At 50.9% G+C, this 20,875-nt stretch overlaps 2 protein-coding genes across 17 annotated transcripts in view; both read right to left on the bottom strand.

The window, feature by feature from the left end:
* NUP210L (nucleoporin 210 like) overlaps positions 1-20,875 on the bottom strand; it is a 121,741-nt gene that overhangs the window by 58,325 nt on the left and 42,541 nt on the right. The gene's annotated exons all lie outside the window — the stretch shown is intronic.
* The window catches only part of TPM3 (tropomyosin 3), a 31,462-nt gene that overhangs the window by 7,248 nt on the left and 3,339 nt on the right, over positions 1-20,875 (bottom strand). For 2 of the 16 annotated variants that reach the window (XM_075071014.1, XM_032793669.2), the window contains exons 3-8: positions 6,307-6,440; positions 5,475-5,592; positions 5,148-5,218; positions 4,227-4,302; positions 2,882-2,944; positions 2,563-2,632 (exon numbers count right to left, since the gene is read on the bottom strand). In XM_075071014.1, the coding sequence (XP_074927115.1) occupies positions 2,563-2,632; positions 2,882-2,944; positions 4,227-4,302; positions 5,148-5,218; positions 5,475-5,592; positions 6,307-6,440 (532 nt within the window). Of the gene's footprint in view, positions 1-625; positions 709-2,562; positions 2,633-2,881; positions 2,945-3,599; positions 3,676-4,226; positions 4,303-5,147; positions 5,219-5,474; positions 5,593-6,306; positions 6,441-15,025; positions 15,232-20,875 lie in introns of those variants that run through there. The other 14 variants (XM_032793670.2, XM_032793667.2, XM_075071016.1 and 11 more) reach the window with 13 other exon arrangements.

Raw genomic sequence — 20,875 nt, 5'->3', positions numbered from 1 at the left:
AATCACAGATTTATCTGTATGAAATAGAGAAGGAGACATTTGTTTTAAGAGGCCCTTAAGGGTCTGTACACAGCAAGTTTGGGTTTATGGCCCTTTCAGATGTTAGAAACAAGGATGCTTACTTCTGAGTGAGTATCAGCCCCTTCCTTGGTTAGTGGGCGAGGGAGCATGCAGAGTCCACAACAAGCCACAAAGCGAGTTATAGTAAACTAGTTTTGGCTACTTCCAGAGCAGTTTATGGATCTTCTCAATCCCAGGATCATGTATCTGATATTTGACTAGCACTAACTGCAGCCCCTGCCACACTAGATCTTGCAAAACAATGGCACATTGTCACTTCTGCAGGAAGCCTTCTCTGGAGTAACTGGGAACAGCATTACTTGGCACAGATTAAACCATCCAGGTTCATCCAAGCTAGCCCTGCAACATACTAGTATTGTACATGCACATCACAATAATCTAACTCAAGAGTTAGTCACAGCACGCTGACAGACACTGCTGCATTAATCTAGAGGCAGAGATCTGCAGGAAATAGTACCAGTCTTCTGTGTAAGTCAGCAATCACAGCAAACCAAGCAAGTTCTCACTGTTTAGCAGAGCAAACACCACCACAGCCAGCTGATATTTACATGGAAGTCATATCATTGAGGGCGTGGTCCAATTCCTCACTAATTGCTTTGTACTTCAGCTTCTGGGCATAGAGCTCATCTGAAGAGGTTTGGAGGAGAACAAAGAGGAAACAGTAAGGCAGGCAGAGGAATAGTCCAAATACCCAGAGGCAGGAAATGCAGCATGGAATCCAAGAACAGGGGAAAGTGAAACTGGAAGTGAAAAAAGCTGTGACTCAATGTAGTTGGGAACCCATCTCTCCAGTTTGTTTAGAGACAGGACTAGGTTTGGTATAGTTTAATCAAGAAGTGCCTTGGAGATTACAAATACCAGTTCCTTGAGGAGCAGGGCCAACAACTTCAAAGCAGTGCAACTTGAGGTGACTCACAAGGGTCACCTGACTGACTGGATCTGCAGTAACCAATGAAGCAAGAACCACTCCCCACCCCATTTTGTGGGGGAGCTGAACTGGTGCTCCCAGCTAGAGGGCAGAGATCAGCTAAGTGAGTATTTTCATCTTAGTTTCAATATGAAACCCCTAGGTTACCATGCTTAGTGGCTTTAGTCATCTAGTCTACAGATGTAGGGACTTCCCATTACAGACAGCATGTACAATTAGCAGGAGAAATCCTAGCATGCAAACCACACCTGTGTTATCTAATAATCAGCTGGAGAAAGCTAGCAGACTACCTGCCTAATTGGAGGCCTGGAATTCAGTCTTAGAAGAGTTTTAGTATTGATCTTGCCAGCTCCACTTAATTCCAAGGGAATAGGAGTTCTGGCTACAGTACAGCTGCTAGAGTTCTACAGAGTGCCCAGAAGACCATGTCTTTCAGTCTTAACCTAGGTCACTTCAGCAGCAGGCTTGTAGATCAGAGCCAACTGTCTCATGATCAATATGTTTTGAGTACTGCATGCAGAGAGATTTTTGCACTTGTTGTAATGAAGTTAAGCTTTCCACTGAATAACTGGCTTACCATAAAACATCAGCTACGGAAAGAGATCTAGAAAGTACAGCTGAGGTGGCAGTAGTCACTGTACTGACAGCATGATTTCTAGACTGAAGCTAGCTTTGCAGGAGTCGAGCTCTGATGTAGCCAAGAAGCTAGACAGACCCAAGTCTTCACCATTTTGAGCTCCCAAAAGCTAGGAAATCAACACAAGACTCAGACTGCTTAAGTCACTGGGTGAGGGCACGCTGAGTTGTAGCCTTCCTCCACCCTTCAGGACAGATGAAGTCTGAACTATGGCTTTCCACTAAGAGGAATTTAGTCTTAGGATAGTTCTGAAGACCAGAGAGCCATTCCATGTGTTGGGAGTTGCTGTACTCTGTAAGCAAAAGGCTTAATGGGTCTAGTATGACTACTTGCTTGCACCTGGTTTTAACATATGCCATAGATTTCAGCTGCACTAATCTGACCAACATCCTACTGTCCTGTCCCTACCTACTGAGGTTCTCAGAATGCTGTATAATACCCTTTCCCCAACCCCACTCCAGAAATTTCAGGATAACTCGTTCGAGTCTGACCACACAAATGCATTTTAAGCAACAAAATGCAAGAAAATCCCAGCTGCTTTGTCTGGAGTGGCCAGGTAACACCTGAGTGCCAAGCAGCAATCTACGAACATGTCACACCAACACTTATTCAGCCTCAGTGCAAAGACTGAGCTGGGCTGTTTAACAGTAGATTCCAGGTCCAGAGTGACTCAGCAGCTCTAACTTCAGCTCATACCACTTGACATCAGCCAGCAGGCTGAACCAGAGCAGGCCATGCCCATAAAGTGAGTAATTGAGAAGAGAACAGGATTCTGATCAGGGTAGCCTATCTGTTCCCTCCCATAAGCTCCAGCACCACCCTGCCCCATGGCATCTGGGGCAATAGACTCAGCTGGCCCATCTTGAGTGATCTTTGCCACACTCTGGGTTTTGACATCCCAATCCCCAAAACAGACCTTCCAAGTCATCAATGGTCTTCTCCAGTTTGGCTACTGATCGTTCAGCAAATTCTGCACGGGTCTCCGCCTGACAGAAAACAGAGCCAATTAACAGAGGGCTAGTCTGCAGTTCTTCACTTTGAATCTGTAGCTACATGTGGCCATGAGACTGATCTCAGAGTCTACCACAGTGAAGTCAAGCTAAGATGGCCAGACTCAGAATGAGGTGTCCCATCCTGGCATCTGGACTGATGGCTGACAGCCCCTTTCAAGATGTTTATCCAAATCCCACACCCCTGGGAATGCGCTTTCAGACCCTGGAGAAGTAGCCACTCACCTCTTTGAGTTTGTCTGTCAGGATCTTGATTTCCTCTTCATATTTATCCTCTTTTTGAGAGTACTGTGGAAGAGACAGAGTCAAATCCCAGCACCACTAACTGCCTCCCACAAATATGTCCTGAAGTCCAAGAGTCACTAAGTCCAGACCTTAGCTGCAGAGGGGAGGTTAGGGGCTCACTCTTGCTCCACAACACAACATTCCTGCCTGCAGATGCTGCACTAAGTGGGCCAGCCACAGGGAGGCTGGCTCAGCACAGTAATTCACACCATGCTTATTCACCAGCAGGTGGTTAGGAAACCAACCCCAGACCATGGACTGACATGCAGCATTAGGCACATGGATGAATAAGTCTGCTTCACAGCCAGGTAGCCAATGCCTTCCACTCATGTTGGATGTGATGCTTCCCCTCCAACCTTGGAGCAGCTTAAGACAATGACCACCACTGCACAGATCCACCAGACATTGGTCCAATGGAAGATTACCTCACCCACCTTGTCTCTAGAGACAAATGAGTCAGACTGACACACGACTACTAGCTCTGCACTTCAAACCACTGGCACGCCCATGTCTGCAGCTCCCAGGGACTCAGCCTCATGCAAAGGCCATTACAAGTACTACAGACCAGGGAGTGTTTGCATCTCACTGGGTGCTCTTTAGCCAGGAGGCCCATGCAGGAGTGCCTGCAGGCTTCTGGCCCTTTGCAAGGCTGCCCTACCTTCTCAGCCTGAGCCTCAAGAGACTTGAGATTGTTGGTGACATTCTTCAGCTCCTCCTCCAGCTCGGAACATTTACTGTGGATGTTTTTAAAAAGGCAGGAGAGAAGGAAAGAAAAGTGGGAGGGAGACAACACAGGAGAGAGATGAAAAAAGTGAATCCTTGTGCAGAGAAGACTGGAGAGCTCTTTAGGAGACAGATCTCACATGACCACACCAGGTGGGATTTCACTTCCAGGCTGTCAGGAGAGTTTACAGGCAGCTTTGTAGGAAGTGAACACCCACACAGGCACTTACTAGACACCTATCCTCAGTGCCTTGTACACACTATAGCAAAAGCAAGGCCTTAAAATGGAGCAGCTAGAGCTGGATGCAGATTCATGCTGGACCCAAAGTCTTGCATGTAAAAAACTGAACATTAATAAGTAATCTGTGGGGAAGGAAGCTGTTCTGCTATGGGGCAGCTGCAGCTGCCACCTGCTCAGAGAAAGGGAGGTTCGCCAGTCAACAGGAGAGAATGGAGCATTCCAGAAGTGAGAAATGAAGGAGATGCTATTAAGGAGCAGAGGGCAGGAGTGTGATGAGGAGGCCACAAGGCGTGTTTGACACTTCAAGGGAAGGGTTAGTACCTTTTCTTCAGCAACAGCCAGACACTTCACATTCTGGTCCATCAATCGAATCTGCTCATCCAGTTCCCGGCAACGACTGTTAGGGACGATCACATGATGGCACAAGCCAGGCAAGGGGGCAAAGGTCAAAAGGAGCAGCAACATCAAACAAAGCCAAGCCAAAAAAAGAGGGAAGGGAAAGGGAAAAACACAAAGAAGTCATGGTCACGACATGCACATCTGGGTGGGAAGCACAACTGTATTTGCTGTACATGCATACAAGTGACTTTGTTATACAAGGCCTAAACGATGCAACAGAAAGGCCCTGACTTCCCCCTTAAAGACCAATTAAAGCAGCCACACTTGAGGAAATAAAGGCCCTTACATTGCATCTCTGTGCATGTTCTGGATAGAATTATCCAGCGACTCAATGCTCTGTTTGAGATCAGACTCAGGCACTGATGTTCCATGGCTACTGGTGCTGCTTTAATTCCCTGTCCAGAGGGACTTTGCAATTGCAGTAGGGTGCATTGTGCATTTGCCTCAGTGTCCCACAGCAATTTCCAGATAAGCTAATAGACCCCAGCTGCTCTAGTGACCAACAGAGCAGTGCTGGTGAAATGAACTAGACTGAGAGGGACCCTCTGATCCTGCTGGTACAAAGTCACTCCATGCAAAGAGGTTGGGCATCTCCACTACAAGGCAAACACTGACTGTGATATGTATATCACACTCCATGCCCCCACATCAGAGACCAGGTGTTCATTTTCTCCTGGTACAAGTGAGACAGATCAGGGGAGTAACAGCTCCTTTGGCAGAAGAGCTAACCCTCAATCCACACTTCAGGCCTTGTTTAACAAGGTTTGGTTTGGGAAGTTTCAGTCATGTTAGTTCCCATGCAGAAGGAATCATGCAGATGAGGTCCAAAGCAAAAAGACTCACGATTCTGCAAGCTCAGCCCTCTCCTCAGTGCGCTCCAAGTCTCCTTCAATGATCACCAGTTTCCGGGCAACCTAGAGGAGAGAGAGCCACAGATAGTTGATGAGGCAAGAGTTTCGCTCTTTGGGAAGGAGCTCACAATGGACTCTGCTGGCCTAAAGCCCAGCTGACCGGTTTCTTTACCAGAAAAGGACAGCATGACCTCAGCTGGGTGAAACACTAACTCTTAGTGCTCACTCAGGAAAGCACTTCCCACATCAGGATCCATTAGGAGAGCTACCTTGCACCTGGGTGAAGCCAAGTGGGGTGAGATAGCTTTGAGAGCCTCACCTCCTCATACTTCCTGTCAGCCTCTTCCGCAATGTGTTTGGCCTCCTTGAGCTGGATCTCCTGCAGTTCCATCTTCTCTTCATCCTTCAGGGCTCTGTTTTCAATCACTTTCATGCCTCTGCCCAAGACAAGAGGAAGTGAGGTGATGTACAACTGACCTTGAACTGGCATGTTAACCACTACAGTGCCTTATGAAAGTCTGTTCTTGATGCAGGGCTGACAGCAACCAGGGGTTATACCTAACCTATGTATTACGGGTCACAAGGAAGTTTCGCCTCATCCAGCAATGTTCCAGTTCAGTCTAGCTTTGACTCAGACTAGGACGTCTCTGGAGAGTGTCAGGCCATGTCTACACTACACTTATGTCAGCAAAACTGGTGTCTCACGGGTGTAAAAAATACAATCCCTTAAGCAACAGTTTTGCTGGCATAAATGGCAGCATGCACAGCACTGTCAGCAGAAGAGCTTCTCCTGCTGACAAAAGCAGCTCACCAAGTGACAGTAGCTATATTGTGTTGATGGGAGAGCTCTCCGGTCAGCAAGACAGCTACACAGGCAACCTTACAGCAGTGCAGCTGTAAGCTCACTCATGTACACATGGCCTAAAGCCCCACCCCAAATTTTAACCTCTTTTCTACACAGAGAAAGACATGGCAAGTGCTGAGGCAAGAGGCTGATCTCCCTTAGTCTGCAGGGAGGACCTATTATGTGGGTTAAGCAACTTCCATTGCTGTTCCCCCCCCATGTCTCCACTATGCATCTGCAATATCTGTGTAGAGCCAGAGAGGAGTGGTATCTGCAGGAAGTCTCTTGTTTCTGTAATGCAGCTCACCTTTCACTCTCATCTGCAGCTTTCTCTGCCTCCTCCAACTTCTGCAGAGCTGTGGCAAGACGCTCCTGGGCTCGGTCCAACTCCTCCTCTACCAGCTGGATACGGCGATTCAAGGATGCAACTTCTGCCTCAGCCTAGAGAGTTGATCACACCATGAGCTAGTCTACAGTGGGTCTAGCACTTACAGTAAGGGAGGGCTCCTGTGATCAATTTCCCATTCTGCCATTGACAGAGATGGAAAAGGAAAGAAGTGCCACATCTTTGACAGGCGGAGTTTCATGCAGTGAAGCTGCTCCACACAAGTTCCCAGCATTCCATGAAGAAGTAGGATTTCAGCTCAAGCAGACTTGTGACAGGAACCTGCCCAACTAACCTCTGCCTGCACAAATTAGATCTGCCAGAGCGTTTCCAGTTCATCAGAACTTTGAGAGGCCAACACTACTCCCTTTATCCTGAACAGCAGCCTATCATTTCATGAAGGCTGCAGCCAGCTGTTTTACACAGGAAACTAGTGCCATTTAGTGGCAGAGCTGTGACTCAGTGTGGCTGGAGGAAAGTTCCAAGCAAGTCAGCAACTGCAAGTTTATCTGAAGCACGTTTGGAGGAGACAGCAGCTCTCTGGGATCCCCTGACCATGAGGGGCAGCACCAGACTTCCCAGGCTGATCGCTGTGCTTAGGCCAGCCAATGCATGTCACTGCCAGCCTCGAGACAGGTTTCCAAGGACATGTTGGAAACTCTGAACAGCAACTTGATTTTGCTCAGTAGTTTAGCAGGAATTTGGAGCTAGAGGGGAAGTTTGGGGATATCCTGTCTCCAGAACAGTTCTTTGGGAAGGGAATTCTACAGCTATAGCAACAACGCAGCCTTTAGTTTCAGAGTCATCCTCTCAATATGGGCTACTGAGGAGCCACTGCAGCTATAAAAAGCTTTAGGCCTAGTCTTCCTGTAGGACGTGGGTCAGGCTAGCTCCAGCACTCAGAGCTGTGAACAGTTTCATGCCCCCTGCGCCAGTTGGACTAGCCTAACCCCCACTGTAGATCCTGCTAGGCTGGCAGAAGAATTCCTCCATTGACCGTGTTGCTGCCTCAGAGGTGGTTTTACTACAATGACAGGAAACCCTTCCATTGCTAGATAATCAACAGCTACTGCACTGCAGCTGGGCCATAGCTCATGATCCAAGATTAGATGGTCACCCAGGTTTGTGCTGTGAAAAGCCAACTGGGAGCCTGGGAAAGGGAGTCACTTGAACTTTTGCTGTCAGCAGGGAGATTTGGATCTCCACTCAAATCTAGGCACATTGCTTTGATAGCCGCAACAGTTATGCAAGCGATTCCTCTAGTGCTAGACACGCCTTATGGGCTGCTGTGACACCACAGGTAGGTATCTTATGAACATTACAACCCAGCCTGAGGCTGCGGATGAACTAGTACACTGGGCCAATGCCCATTCCTCCCCTCCCCAATCATGGGAGGTCTCTACAGCTTATGGATGTCTGCTTGCCACTTAAGGCAGTAATAAGAACCCTCCCCGTCTGCCTTGGGCAAACTGATTTCTTCCTAGTAACTTAGAAGTCGCGATGAGAGGAAGAGCCACCAAGGAGCTGCAGCTCACTTCAGTGAAGCACTAAGGAGCCTGGCAGGACCTTTACATCTGAAATACCCTAAGCACCACAGGTAACAAAGCAGCCTGCAAGTCGATGAGGCTTTGAAGGGAGCCAACTTGGGCCTGGGGGAGGAGCAGTGCTGTACCAGCTGAGCAATGGAAAGAAGCCAGTGTTAGAATAGGGCTCAATATATTTGGAGTAAAAGCTCAGACAGGCCATTCAGCTCTTCTCCTTGGCTGGACCATTACAGAGCTGCATGGTGCCCTGATGAGCAGGGGAGAGGCTAGTACCATCCAGTGGCAGGGTTCAAGGAGTGCATCATGGGAAAGGGATCTCCCTAGGTGAGCACTTCCAGGCAAGTTGACCCCCAAGCCTCTTCTGTGGAATCCCACCCAACTGATGCCTGAAGAGGGCTGCCCTGGAGGAGCCAGCAAGCACCTGTGTTGCAGGAGAGGAAGGGGATTAAAACTGGAAAGTTCCAGCAAAGGAGCTGGCCAAGAACTGGTCTAGTTGCCATCAGTGCACAGCCTGAGGAAAGTGAGACAATCAGACCAACAGGAGAGCACGCTCCTCCCCAGCAAGGCCGGAGGAAAACCAGAATGGCAAGGCCTATGCCCTCATGTCAAGCAGCTGGAAGGGGTAGGATGCGGTCCCCACACCAGGGGGAGGGGCAGGAAGAGAACCTAGCTGTCAGTTTCTGGCTATGTGGTGTTTTAAACTTGACTAAGCCCAGCTGTGGTACGAAGGTGGCTCCTTCACTCCTGTGGAACTGCTTCTCTACCCTCTCCCACAGCCACCCAGCTGCTGCAAGGGGGCTCCACTTTCTACCCTTCAGTGCTTGTTTGGGCTCCCTGCAGCTTAGCCCAAGCAAGAGGGGAATGAAATTCCCAACAGCTTTGTAAATGCAACAAAACCCTGCTCAGTTCTGTTACCTTGTGCAGAAGGGCACCCCCCAAGGTCACTCCACACCTGCGGAATGAGCAGCAGCTCAGGCAGACAGCCAGCAGTCTGAGGAAGGCAACCGCAAGCCAGCTGGGAACACAGACAACTTTGCCATCTTCAGGGTATAGGAACTTGCATTTAGAACCTTGTACCAAGCTGCCACTCTCTGTAGGCCTTCCCTCCAGCTGCCAAGAGGGCTCCTTGCACTACTAAGGGAATTCTTTAGCCCTGCTAGCAGCAGCCTAAGATCAGAAGACACCATCTGCGTTCAACCCCCAGCTCTAGAAATCTATGCCTCTACCCAGAGATGTGAACAAACACTATCTCAGGGCTGCAACAAGCCAGGGTGGCAGTATACATGTTTCCACGACAACTGCTGGCTTAGCTATAATATGACCATACTGCAGCCTCATAAGGAATTCTTTTGTAATTGCAAAAAAGTGCAGAACCAAGACCTGGGAGTGGCCTCATTTTATTCCACTGCAACAGCCTTCCAGATGTACATCTTGCTAGATGTACACTGGAGCCCCTGGACTCCCAGGTAAGCAGTCAGCACTGCAGCCAACGGGGCACCTCCTTAAATTCACACACAAGTTAGGTGTTTGTCTTCTGGGCCTGAAGGCCAACTTCCTCATTTTAGTCATCCTGCTGTTCAGTTTAGACCTAGCAAAGCCACTGCATTGATCCTGCTGGAGTAGGCCACAGTGACAGCCAGCAAGACAATCAATGCATCAGATCCAGCCCCTCCCCTCCCCTCTCCATTCATGGACAGACCATGCTATCTGGATCAGACTATCCCTACACTCCCAGAAAAGTCATCAAGGAAGCTGCCTGGTTTCTAATCAGCTTGGACAGACATCAGACAGTCCTGACACTTGAGCTGACCTGCTCAGAGCCACGGATGTGCAGGATAAGGCATAAAGAACTTGGAGCCCAATTCTGAGGAGTGCGGGGCCCTCCCAACTCCCACTGATTTCAGCTCATTTGGGGATGCCATCCTGCATAGTCTGGCAGTTCAGCGAAAGCAGCCCCTTTACAAGCTGAAGGCTGTTCATTCTGTAAGTGTGGCTTAGGTGAGTGGGAGGCCAGAGGGCAGGGAAATCCCTCCACCTTTAGAGTCAGTTACACATGCCTACACTAGCTTCAGGTCAAGCAGTAGCACAACTCCCTACTGCCTCTTCTGGGTCACATGATCCCTTACTAGCTCTGAGGGAATAAAGGATACCTTGGCAGTAAGCTAGAAGGCAATGTGGTTCAGTGGGTCAGGCACCAGGCTTGCAATCAGGAGATGCAGGTTCTAGGCTTGCTTACACCAGCACATCAAGCCTCCCTGTGCCTCAGTTTCCCCATAAATAAAATGTCACTATGGATGCTTCTTCCAGAAAGCACCTGTGGTCTAGTGAGCAGTGTTTGACTGCCATAGGTGTCCTATGTCCCTCTGTGCTTAACACTCCACTGCCTTGCAGTGTGATTGCATGATTAAGTGGCCTCAACATCTCAATGGAATATGCTGCAAGGGCAGAGTATTTGCCAGCTCAAGGCCTGGTCTAGACTATAATGTAGCTCCCACCAACTTAACTCCACCTCTGCAAGAGGTATAGCACTTCGGTCGAGACAGTGTCAGTGTGGACACTGCATTGCTCACGTCACTTTCCGAAGTTGTCCCCCATGCCCGACATTAACAGTTACGTTGGTGTACGCGCTCCTGTTGAGGACATGCACCCATGACACAAGGAGTGTAGTGTGGACATGGAAAAGTGATGTAATTACTGTGGTGGCTGTATGTCAACCTAAGTTACATCAGCTTAATTTTGTAATGTAAACTTGCCCTAAGACCTTGATGTGGCTGCTTCTTCCTGCCCCTGTTCTAGCAATTCCAGACCAGTGTCCATACCCAACCCTGCCTTGAGTACCTTCATAACAAGGACTCCAGTATTCAAGAGCATCACGCACTGAACAATTCAGTTTTTCTGATTAAGTCAGTATTTGAGCAGGATGGAAAGTCTGGGAGCTTTCCACAGAGTCCCCGCACTGGCAGCATCACATGTGATATCACTTCAGTCAGTTCATGCCAAGAACCACTTACCCTTTTTGTCTTAGAACACTGAGCTAGTCAACAAGGAGGAGCTCTCCCCACACCTTCCCTTTTATGGGTCAGGATGGAGTCAGAGACCAGAGACATGAGAGATGCAAGACTGATGAGAACCTATCAAAGCTCAAGCCCCAAACCATTTCAAGTCAATGTCTCTGAATGACAAGCTAGTGCCGCCAGACTCTCAGGAGGTGAGTAAAGGAAAAATCTATCAACTGTCTGTTGGATAATCCTTTCCACAGCTCCAGTTAGTTATTTACACTGTCAGCATGTTTAGATTCCAAGGGAACCGTGTATCTGAGGAGCTGGGAGAAGGCTATGGTTATCTTGGGGCAAACTGATTTGGGGCAAGCATGAGGCATCACTTTGTTCCCCAGTGTAGAGTCTCAGGACCCTGCTCAAAGAAAGTTTCAGTGAAAGGGCAACAGAGGTAACCCAGAGAAGCCTTCTCACCACTGCACACCAAGAAATCAGGGAAGGAGTGACTGAAACACAAGGAGCACAAATCAAACTGCAGTATGACACACTGGATTAGAACCCACCCTTCCTTCCGTCATAGATACCACTATGATCCAGGATATCCCCAGGCTGAATCTCCTTAGATAGAGCCAGAAGAGTTTCCCTGGCCAGGTAAGCTGTGTCCAGAAAGCCACCTGACTGAGTGATCCATGCCAGCTCCAGTTCAGAGAGAAGAAAGCTAAGGCAAGGAGTTGACAGACACCATTTTGGAGCAGCAGTTTCCAAATAGTTGTGTGCTGAGGTAATGCTGGAATTTATAAAAACCCAGACTAAGTTTACACAGATGTTCAAACAGGCCCAGACTTCACTTGAGTGTTGCTGTATAGATCTGAGTCATGCCAGATAAATTGATGGATTTCTTAGCCAATCACTACAGCTTCCTGAGAGCAAGTAACCTACCCTAAGTTGCCACAATACCCAGTCTGAGTCACTAATGCCTCATGATAACAAGTCAAATGTACAGTGAGCAAAAAAATAATCTGTATTCTAAGTATCACCTCAGATTAGTGGGAGTGTCCAGTGCAGCACTGCTGTAGATACGGGCAGCCTTTCAGCAAGGAACAACCTGGAATGTGAACGGGCAGTGCTAACTACACACCTCTTCAAAAACTACATGCCTCTTCAAACAGAGCCTGGGAGACAAAGGAGGAAGGCAAAAGAGGCAGTCTCAGAAAGGGAAGATTGAAAAGGGAAGATGGGACCAGATCTCCGACTAAGTAGGCTCAAAATCTAAAGGAGGTCTTAAAATGCTGCTCTGTAAAAATCTTTACCTGCCCCCACAGGAATCTATCAAGCCTGTCTTTTTAAAGACCTAGTAATTGAGCAAAAACACTGACCTACAATCTGCACATTCCTATTGCTATCTTTGGATGGAGGAAGTCTACAGCACACAGTACTGGAGAGAATACAACTGCTGCTTGTTACACTATTGCAACATGCAAGTTGCACCCGTAGGTTGGCCAGGGGCCACAAGGAGTTTGTGCAGACCTGACACTACATGTCTGACCAGAAGCAAGATAATCTGATACCCATCTGAGAAGAGTGCATCTGCAGGACCACACCCCTCCAGTAGCTAGTTCCAGTGCAGCCAGAGAAGTTGAAGTTGATTTAAGTGATACAGACTCAGTAGCAGGCACACCCACTCCCTCTGTTTAGGTGTGAAGCTCTCTGCCCCTCATACCAGGTAGTGAGCCAGGAGTGTTCCAATAATGGTAAAGATTTTATAAGAAACTGCCTAGCCCCACTAGCCAAGCATGGATATTTACACAGCTGCTTGTTCTACTAGAGGAGAATTGCGGGTGTTCCTTGGCATCTTTACTCTAGCTGGAGTGTCCTCCAGAAAGTTTTAGCAGCCAACACTAAACTTTAGTGCCACTTACCAGCATGAATATGCCCAGCAGGATGAAAATATTCAGGGTATGGCATTGTTCAGACTCCCAGAGCCCTTCCTCCAAGCTTGTGTCAAACTAGTGCTTCAGTGGAGGTGAACAGATCTTATCTTTCTGCATGTACTAAGGGTTTCCCCATGTACATCTGAGGATGGTTGGCATAGAGCTTAGCCTACTTGGCTAAATCCCACAAGTAAACTAGATTTTTTGGTGGTTCAAGATCCCTTCCCACACACCATCCTAGGATTTAGGCAGTGATCAGACTTGCTAAATTAGTATTAGCTTCTGCCATGTTTAGAATGTATGCCAATGGTTAGAGAGCTCACCACAATATGAGCTGGCTCATAAAGGCTACTTCTGGATCTAATATATCCCCTTGTTATTACCAAGGCAAGAAAGTTACTAAACAGCAAGGCTTTTATTTTAGCTATATGCAAAGATAATAAGTTAAAAGCCTCCAGGAGCCAGGGTATTAAGCCCTGGAAGTTGGCACAACTAGTATTCAAGGCACTGTTCTGATTTGTTAGAACCAGCCACCATCTACAGATCCAGTGAGAGTAAGGTTGAACTGGTTTTACCAGTGACAAACCAATCCCTAGGAAAGCCACAATTTCAGACGGTCAAAGGTTACTGGATCAGCACCACTAGTAAATTACATCTTGAGCACAGACTAGCCTCTACATCTGCTTTCAGGGCACACTCACAAAGCCAGAGGGCACAGTAACAGCCAGTCTGAAGACTGAGTACCATAGAAGATACTGCTTCCATATGTGCTCGCATCCTTGAAATATCAAGCCATGATGTGTTCAGCCCTAGAACAAGCTTCCAACAAGCTTGGAACACAGAGCTTTGGCTGCAGCACAATAAGTGGCTTCCCATTTTCCAAAGTCAGATCTTTTCCTGACCACAAACTCATTGCTGGGCAGAGCAGCAGAGTTATTTCTTGAGCTCAAGTTGCTGAGTGGTTGCTTCAGAGTGAAAACACAAAACTTCTCCATAAGCCAACTGTACACTCAGGGCGCACACAGCTTGTAATCTTTTACAGAAATGGGCCTGAAATGCCAAGTCTGCCTGCCTCACGCTAGTGTCACAGAACTGGCAAAGGTGCCTGACAGGGCCACCCCAACAGCTTCAGACTTCAGCCACACCTAAAACAATCTTGGTGTTTTCTTTAACACCCATCAGCATATTATGTAGGTGCTCAGCATTCACAACACAGTAATTGCTGCACTAGAAGTGCTTTAGCTCAAATAAATAATGAACTGCTTAGTAGGGAGGGTCCTCTTGGCTAATCAGGAGCCTCCCTGAACCTCCATGTACAGCAGTTACAGGATGGCTGCCTAACCTCTACACAAGGAGCACACCAGATGCCACCACACCCAGGAGTGGAAGCTGAGCTCACAACCAACTACTGTAACTCCAACCCGCAAGGAGGAATAGCGATGCCCAGCACTACATGCTGCAGGGACACAGCACAACGTTCCCATCCCCTCTGAGGCCTCCCTAAAACTGATTCCTCTGGAGCTCGGACAGCACATGGGCAGCACAATGCAGAGGCGAACACCCCACCATTACCCCACTCCTCACCCACGGGGAACCCAGCCCCCAGCGCCACCCCTTTCCAGGCTCCCAAGCCCACGATGAGCCTGGGCCCAGATCAGGCTGCACACCCTGGAGCACGGGCCAGCCCCCCACTGACCCCCACCGCCCCGCACACACGAGGAGGGAGCGTTTCCGCGGAGCCAAACTTGCTGCCTCATTTCCTGAGCAGGGAGCGGAAGAGACGCGGCCCCACCCCGCGGCCTGGCGCTGGTTAAACCCCCCCCCCCGGCTCGCCGGCCGCCCCGCCCCTCCCGCTCAGCGACACCCTCCCCACCCGCGGGCTCAGCCCTAGCGAGCCCAGGTCCACCCCGCCGGCCGGGTCGTAAACCCGCCCCCCACGGCTCGCCGGCCCGCCCCCGCCCCTCCGGGCTCAGTGAACCACCCCGCGCCCAGCCGAGCGCGCACGACCCCACCGCCCGCTCCGGGCTCAGTGACCCCCCACGCTACGCCGGCCACGCCCCCGCCCTCAGGCTCAGTGACATCCCCCCCACCCGCGGGCTCCGGGCCGGTAGACCGGCAGCTTGGGAGCTAGAACGGCCTAGCCCCGCCCGGGCCCCCAGCGCGGCGCTACCTGCTCGCGGTTGCGGCGCTCGGCCTCCACCTCGCGCTGCAGACGGTCCGCCCGCTCCTCCGCGTCGTCCGCCTGCTGCTGCAGCACCTGGATCTTGCGCTTCACCGCCTCGATGGTGGTTACCCCGGCCATGGCTCCGACTGCAGCCCCGCGCGCGCGCCCGCCGCCCCGCCCTGAAATACCGGAACTCGCCCCTCCCGCGCCCGGGAAGTGACGTCCCTTCCGGCCGGCGCGGGAGGACCCGGATGGAGTCTGCCGCGCCCGCCCGCTCAGCGGTTGCCGTGGTTACAAGGCAGCGCCTGCGCGGGCCGCTCCCTCCTCCTTCACTCTGTGCGCAGGCCCCACCCCTAAAGTCACAATGGCCCCCCCAGAGCCGAGTCCCAGTCCCAGTGACACCCCAAAGTCACAACAGCCCCTGCACCCAAAGCCGCACCCCGAAATCACCGCCCCATGGCCCCCAAAGTCTGAGGTTCACCCCCCAACTCCCAGAGGAGCCCAGGGCAACCCGCACGGTCCAAACGCTTGTGGGCGTCCAGGGCAGAGCCCTGCTAGGGCCCCCAAAGCCCCAAGCACCCGATGAACCCTCCCCAAAGTCCCAGTGTTACAGCCTCTCCGCGACCCCCCAGATCCCAGCACCCCTTGCAGCGGCTAATAGACCTGGGACCCGCCAACTGCACACTGACCGTCACCCCCGTAGGGCTGCCACCTGCCCAGTTTAGGAAGCTGTCCTGGGAAATCTGTCAGGGTGCTCAGCCCATGTGCCAGCTAGCCAGTGTCATGGGCTTAGGATCATCCTGTATGTCCCAGGGTTTTGTACCTCAGAGGTGGCAGCCCTACGCCCAGGAGTCACCAGTCCATCCCCACAGACCCCAAGCCCAGGAGATCATGTACATATATGGGCATGAAGACTATAATTCATGATCTTCACTCCCAGAACAACTGCACAAGCCTTCACGGGTGCAGCTAGACATTCCACTCAGCTGAGATCACCCCACACATGGCTCCCTCCTCTCCCATTTTCCCCCCAGCATAATAGCATTGCTCAGGCTCCGGCCAGCATTTTGTCCAGGTTAATTAAAAGTAACTGGGTTGATATCCAGTAGCACATTTTTCATTTTGAAATATCTTTAGCTTTAGGGAGAGGTGCCTGATCAGCCTCCTGGAAACCTACTGCCTTTATTCTGGGACTCTGCCCCTGACCTAGAAGGACTTCCTGCCCCAGCCCAGATTTTCTGCTGGGCACAGTAGAGAGCGGGGCTATCAGAGAATGAGTTATAGCTCCCTGACACTGCCCATCCCCACCACTAGATGTAGGTTACAGCACCTTTGGGGTTGTATTAAACTGTGCCAGATGACTGTAGTCCCCAAAGGACCGTATGTCAGCTGGGGATTACTGACGTGCATTGAACACTCCCCCGTCTGCCCTTCTCTGCCCCTGTGCTAGGTGCAGTGGGGAAGGAAAAATAGGAGATTACAAGCAGGCAGGAAGCAAAATAGGTGCTTAGCAAGGTCAAAAATCTGTCCCCCTTCTTCACAGAGTGAGAAGAGTTCAGATTCCTTCACTTATTCAGTCCTTGGCCTCTTTCGGAGGCTGCCAACCTGTGTTGCAGTTAGCGCTGTCTGTGACACCGGAGGAAACATGTCCACTATGAAATGGGCTGAGGTGGCCACCTTATTTCACCCAGGCTCCTGAGCAGCCATTACATTGGGACTGAGTTATGAGACCAGCTCCCACAATTGTACTGCAAGTCTCATGCTGTTCAGTGTTTTCCATAAAGCCCTGACTCCCACCGTCATGTGATTAGATGGGACCCTCAGCTTTCATTGCTTCTAGCCCTTGGATTTGGAGAAAAGTTTACAAATGTGAATCCAAATAAAAAGAGTTTGAAATATCACTTTCACTATCCCACGGCTTTTACACCAACCTTCTGATTTTTGAGGCTTGATTAATTCTTTCTGAATACTTGGTGTTGGCAGGTTCTCAGCAGCCCAGTGAAGTTATGACAACTTACACTAGCTGAGAATCTGACCATGATCACTTAGGACCTGGGTTGCATAGAAGGCTCAATAGCACATAACCACTCCCTTCAGACAGCTTCTTCCCCTTCCAGGGTTACATTTTTTCACAGTAACTCACTGTTACCAGTGGGTCCTGTGCTTTAACGTGCTGCAGGGTTTTCCCCATAGACATACCTGGAAGCCCACTAGTTTTAGCTAGCACTGAATACTCCCCCCACACCTCTAGCCCTGTTTGCTAGACGATGCAGAACGCTTTAAACAGCTTTCCTGTGCTGTGAACTTGGCAGAGTCCCAGGAGAGGTTGCTGAGTTGCTGCTTATTTGCAGCCTAACTGAAGTTCACTTTTGTTTTTACTCATGATGATAACCCCAGTTACGCACAATTTGCACTATTGCACTGTTCCTGTAGTGCTTTACAACAGAAACACAATTTGCACTTCAGCTCTAGCCAGTCTGCCACTGCAATTGCTGCATGATTGCCGCTAGCAAAGGGCCGCACATCTTTTCCGTGGCACTATTTCTGTTCCCCAGTCAGTGTGCTATGACCATCTAATGAAGTCACAGGTTGTAGCCTTCCCTCGTGTGTGTGGAAGCTTTGGCACAGGTTCAAGAAGCCATGCTCCGCCCCTGCTGCGGCCAGAGCAGTCACAGGTCAGACATGCTTGCCGCACACCGTGTCAGGCAGGGAAGCTTGAAATATACCTGACTCCCCAGCCAAGCCCTGCTCTCCACACAAAGCTGCACTGGTGTGATTTCACAACGATTTAAGTATCTGTGCATGGACCGGCTTAAATCGATTACAACCCAGCAGATATTGGTTCAGCTCGCACTGGGAAATGTACAGATGCAAGCAAAGCCACTACAACCAGCTTTAAACCGATAGGAGTGTGTCTATACAGAGGTTTAACTATACTGGTTTTCAATCTGATTGAAATTAATCCAGTGCAACTTCAGTGTGTAGACGGACTCGAGGGAAAGTGTCTTTTTCTGCTGGGTAAAACAGGCAGTTTTGTCCTTAGCTGTACTTCACATGATCCAAGTCCTGAGCTCTTTACTCCATCCATACTCGGAGAAAATCCCTACTGACCCAATGGAGAGATTTGCCTGTGTAAAGAGGCCCAGATTTGAATTGACTGTGTGTGGTGAGACCAAGCCCCTGAGAACCTGGACAGCCCCCAAAACTATAGCAAGAGGGGGCTGGAAAGAGGGGCTGGGGGAAAGGGGAAAGAAAGAGGGCAAGATGGAGAGGAGAGAAAACCCCAGAACCTACTGACCAGAGAGGCCTCAATTCAGAAAGGTCCTTAAGCATGAGCCAAACTTTAAGCACGGATGTAATACACTGGGATTACTCACATCCTTAAGTACTTTGCAGACTTGGGGCTTAAAGGAGGAAGCACTGAGCAAAGCCACAGGGGTTGAAGAAACATCCCCGGGCAGGCTGTGGCTGGTATGGAGCCAAAGTGTTCCTGTTTTCATGCCCATTGCACCAGCACTCTGGCTCTGCAGACTGCCCCTCCCCAAGGGCTTTACCAACCCTCTAGGCTGCTCTTTAATAACTGGCTCTCCAGACTGGCCTTCAGAGCTGGGGGCTCTGAGCTCACCCTGCCTTCTTTGTCCTGTATCTCCCGGCAGCGCCGGATTGACCAGCAGGGCTTTGCACTGATTCCTAACTCGCACTGTCCTGGGGAACCCAGCTGCACTTCGAGGCTGCACCCAGGGCTGAGCAACTATCAGGGGATTCATTTCTGGTTCCCATTGGCAGAGAACACTTTCTCCTCCTGGTTTCAACTCAGGCATTCTCCCATGGGACATCGCATTCCCACCACGGGCAGCGGGGGGAGTGAAAGGTGGTGAAAGCTCCTACATCTCTCAGATCCCTGTGGATGATGAATCTGAACAGCTTATCCCCTTCTAATTCCATGCAGCAGCTGCGCAGGACTCTGATGGCCCTTAGCCCCATGATTGATGGGAGGACGATGGTGCTGAGCGAAACCCTATGCCACTCGTGCCATTGTTTTCCTGGAAACCGTGGCCAACAATAGCAGCGCTATTGTTGGCGAGAGGGCCGCAGAGCTTCCACCCTGCCCCAGCCCAGGCCGATGATGCCGTGTTTGTTTCCACAGGTCCTGGCTCCTTCCGCGGACCAGGGGACACAAGGATTCCTAAAGTCACGGGCAGGTTGTAGGTGGCCTGGATCCCGGCACAGGTCTCAGAGCCGCACAGCCCATATCTGTCCCCCGTTGTCTTGGCTTACAAACTACAGGTTCTCTCTCTACGCCCATCAGTGGCAACAGCATCCTCAGTGCCACGTAATCGCACCAGGGCTGAGCCTTCTCCTCTGCAGCTCAGCTCACCTGGGAGCTGCCTGAGAGCTACCTCCCTGCATCCCCCCAGCCCATCAACTCTCCCCCTGGAAACACGCCACTCCCCACGCTGACAGCCCCCAGCCTGGCACTGTTTCCTCTCTAACTCTGCCTGCGCAGAATTCCCCAGCCTGGGTTGCGGGGAAGCTGCTGCCCCAAAGGGAGCTGGATTAGGCTTGCAAAGGAGCAGGAAGGATGATGATCTGGATCCCTGCACTTGATGTTGCTGCGACAGTAAGCCCAGATTCACTCCTGAGCCAGCCCTCGGAGCAGGAGTTCTGGGAGGGGGTTGTACCTTCTCTAGTCAGGAGCTGCTGGAGCCTGGTTCCAACAGCCGCTATGGGCCATTGCAGAGGCAGAGTCTCACTGGGGCACAGGATCATCCAAACCACTCCCTTTCCCACCCTGGACATGCCCTCCATCTTCCCCTGGCCTGCCCCAGAATCCCTTGCACCTGGGCCTCTGCCCAGGGGATGCAGACTGGGCAGTGCTTCCTGCACCATTTCCTGGGAGGGTCTTTCTGCCCCTTTGCATCCATGCCCAGGGCGTGGAGCACAACAGCAGGTTTCCGCCCTGCTTTTCTGGCTGCTCTGTGAAAGTGGTGAGATGTGCACACACCATGGCAGGCTGCACAGCTCTGATCCCTGGTTAAGAGGCTGTGTAGCAGCAGGGGCCGGAAGAACCCAGCAGCTGAAAATATCCTTATCTCTCCCATTGCTCATTGTGGTCAGGCTGTGCGGTCTGTGACTCCACATTGTCACCGCTCTGCAGCTGCTTTCCCTGCCATGCCGCAGGGCTGCCCTGGGCACCACTGACCAGCACAGGGAGCAGGGAACGTCCCTTCCTGTGGCTGATTTTGACTATGCACTGCACCACCATGCACTCATACACACAGGTACACCCACTGACTCTGTGTGCACACTGCCCATCCTTTCACACCTGTGCATACTGCACAGCCCTGTGCACACCTTGGATGCTGCACACCCTCTCACACCCTGTGCACACTCACTCACTCTGTGTGCACACCATGCGTGCCGCACACCCATTCTCTCTTCAAAAGGGATTTTCCTGCTGGTGAGAGGTGCCCTATCAGAGGCCGTTTATCCACAGGAGAAGGGCACAGGGCAAGCTTCTCCACACCCAGGCTCCCACCTGCATGCCTCAGCCCTGCCACCTCCAGTGGGTGAGAGGGGAGTTCAGGCTCTGAGCCCCAGCCAATCCTTGGCCTCTGCTGAGACCCACAAGAAGGGGGGCAGTCAACTGAAGTGTGCACCCATCTGCTAGGACCTGGACTGAGATGAGGGGCCCCTGAATGACCAGCAGCCCCCAACATACTGGGCTGGATTTGGACTGGTGACCTGGAGGTGACTCTAACCCTAATCCGAACTCAGACTGGAGTCCACTTTCTCTCTCGAGCCATGCTGTTTGCCTCGTGCACAGCGGGATGGAGGCTTGGGTGGGATGCTGAT

This window comes from Chelonoidis abingdonii, chromosome 11, assembly GCF_003597395.2.
Source record: "Chelonoidis abingdonii isolate Lonesome George chromosome 11, CheloAbing_2.0, whole genome shotgun sequence".
Taxonomy (NCBI): domain Eukaryota; kingdom Metazoa; phylum Chordata; order Testudines; family Testudinidae; genus Chelonoidis; species Chelonoidis abingdonii.
Note: the sequence above shows the minus strand (reverse complement) of the source record. Positions and strands in the feature narration are given on the sequence as shown.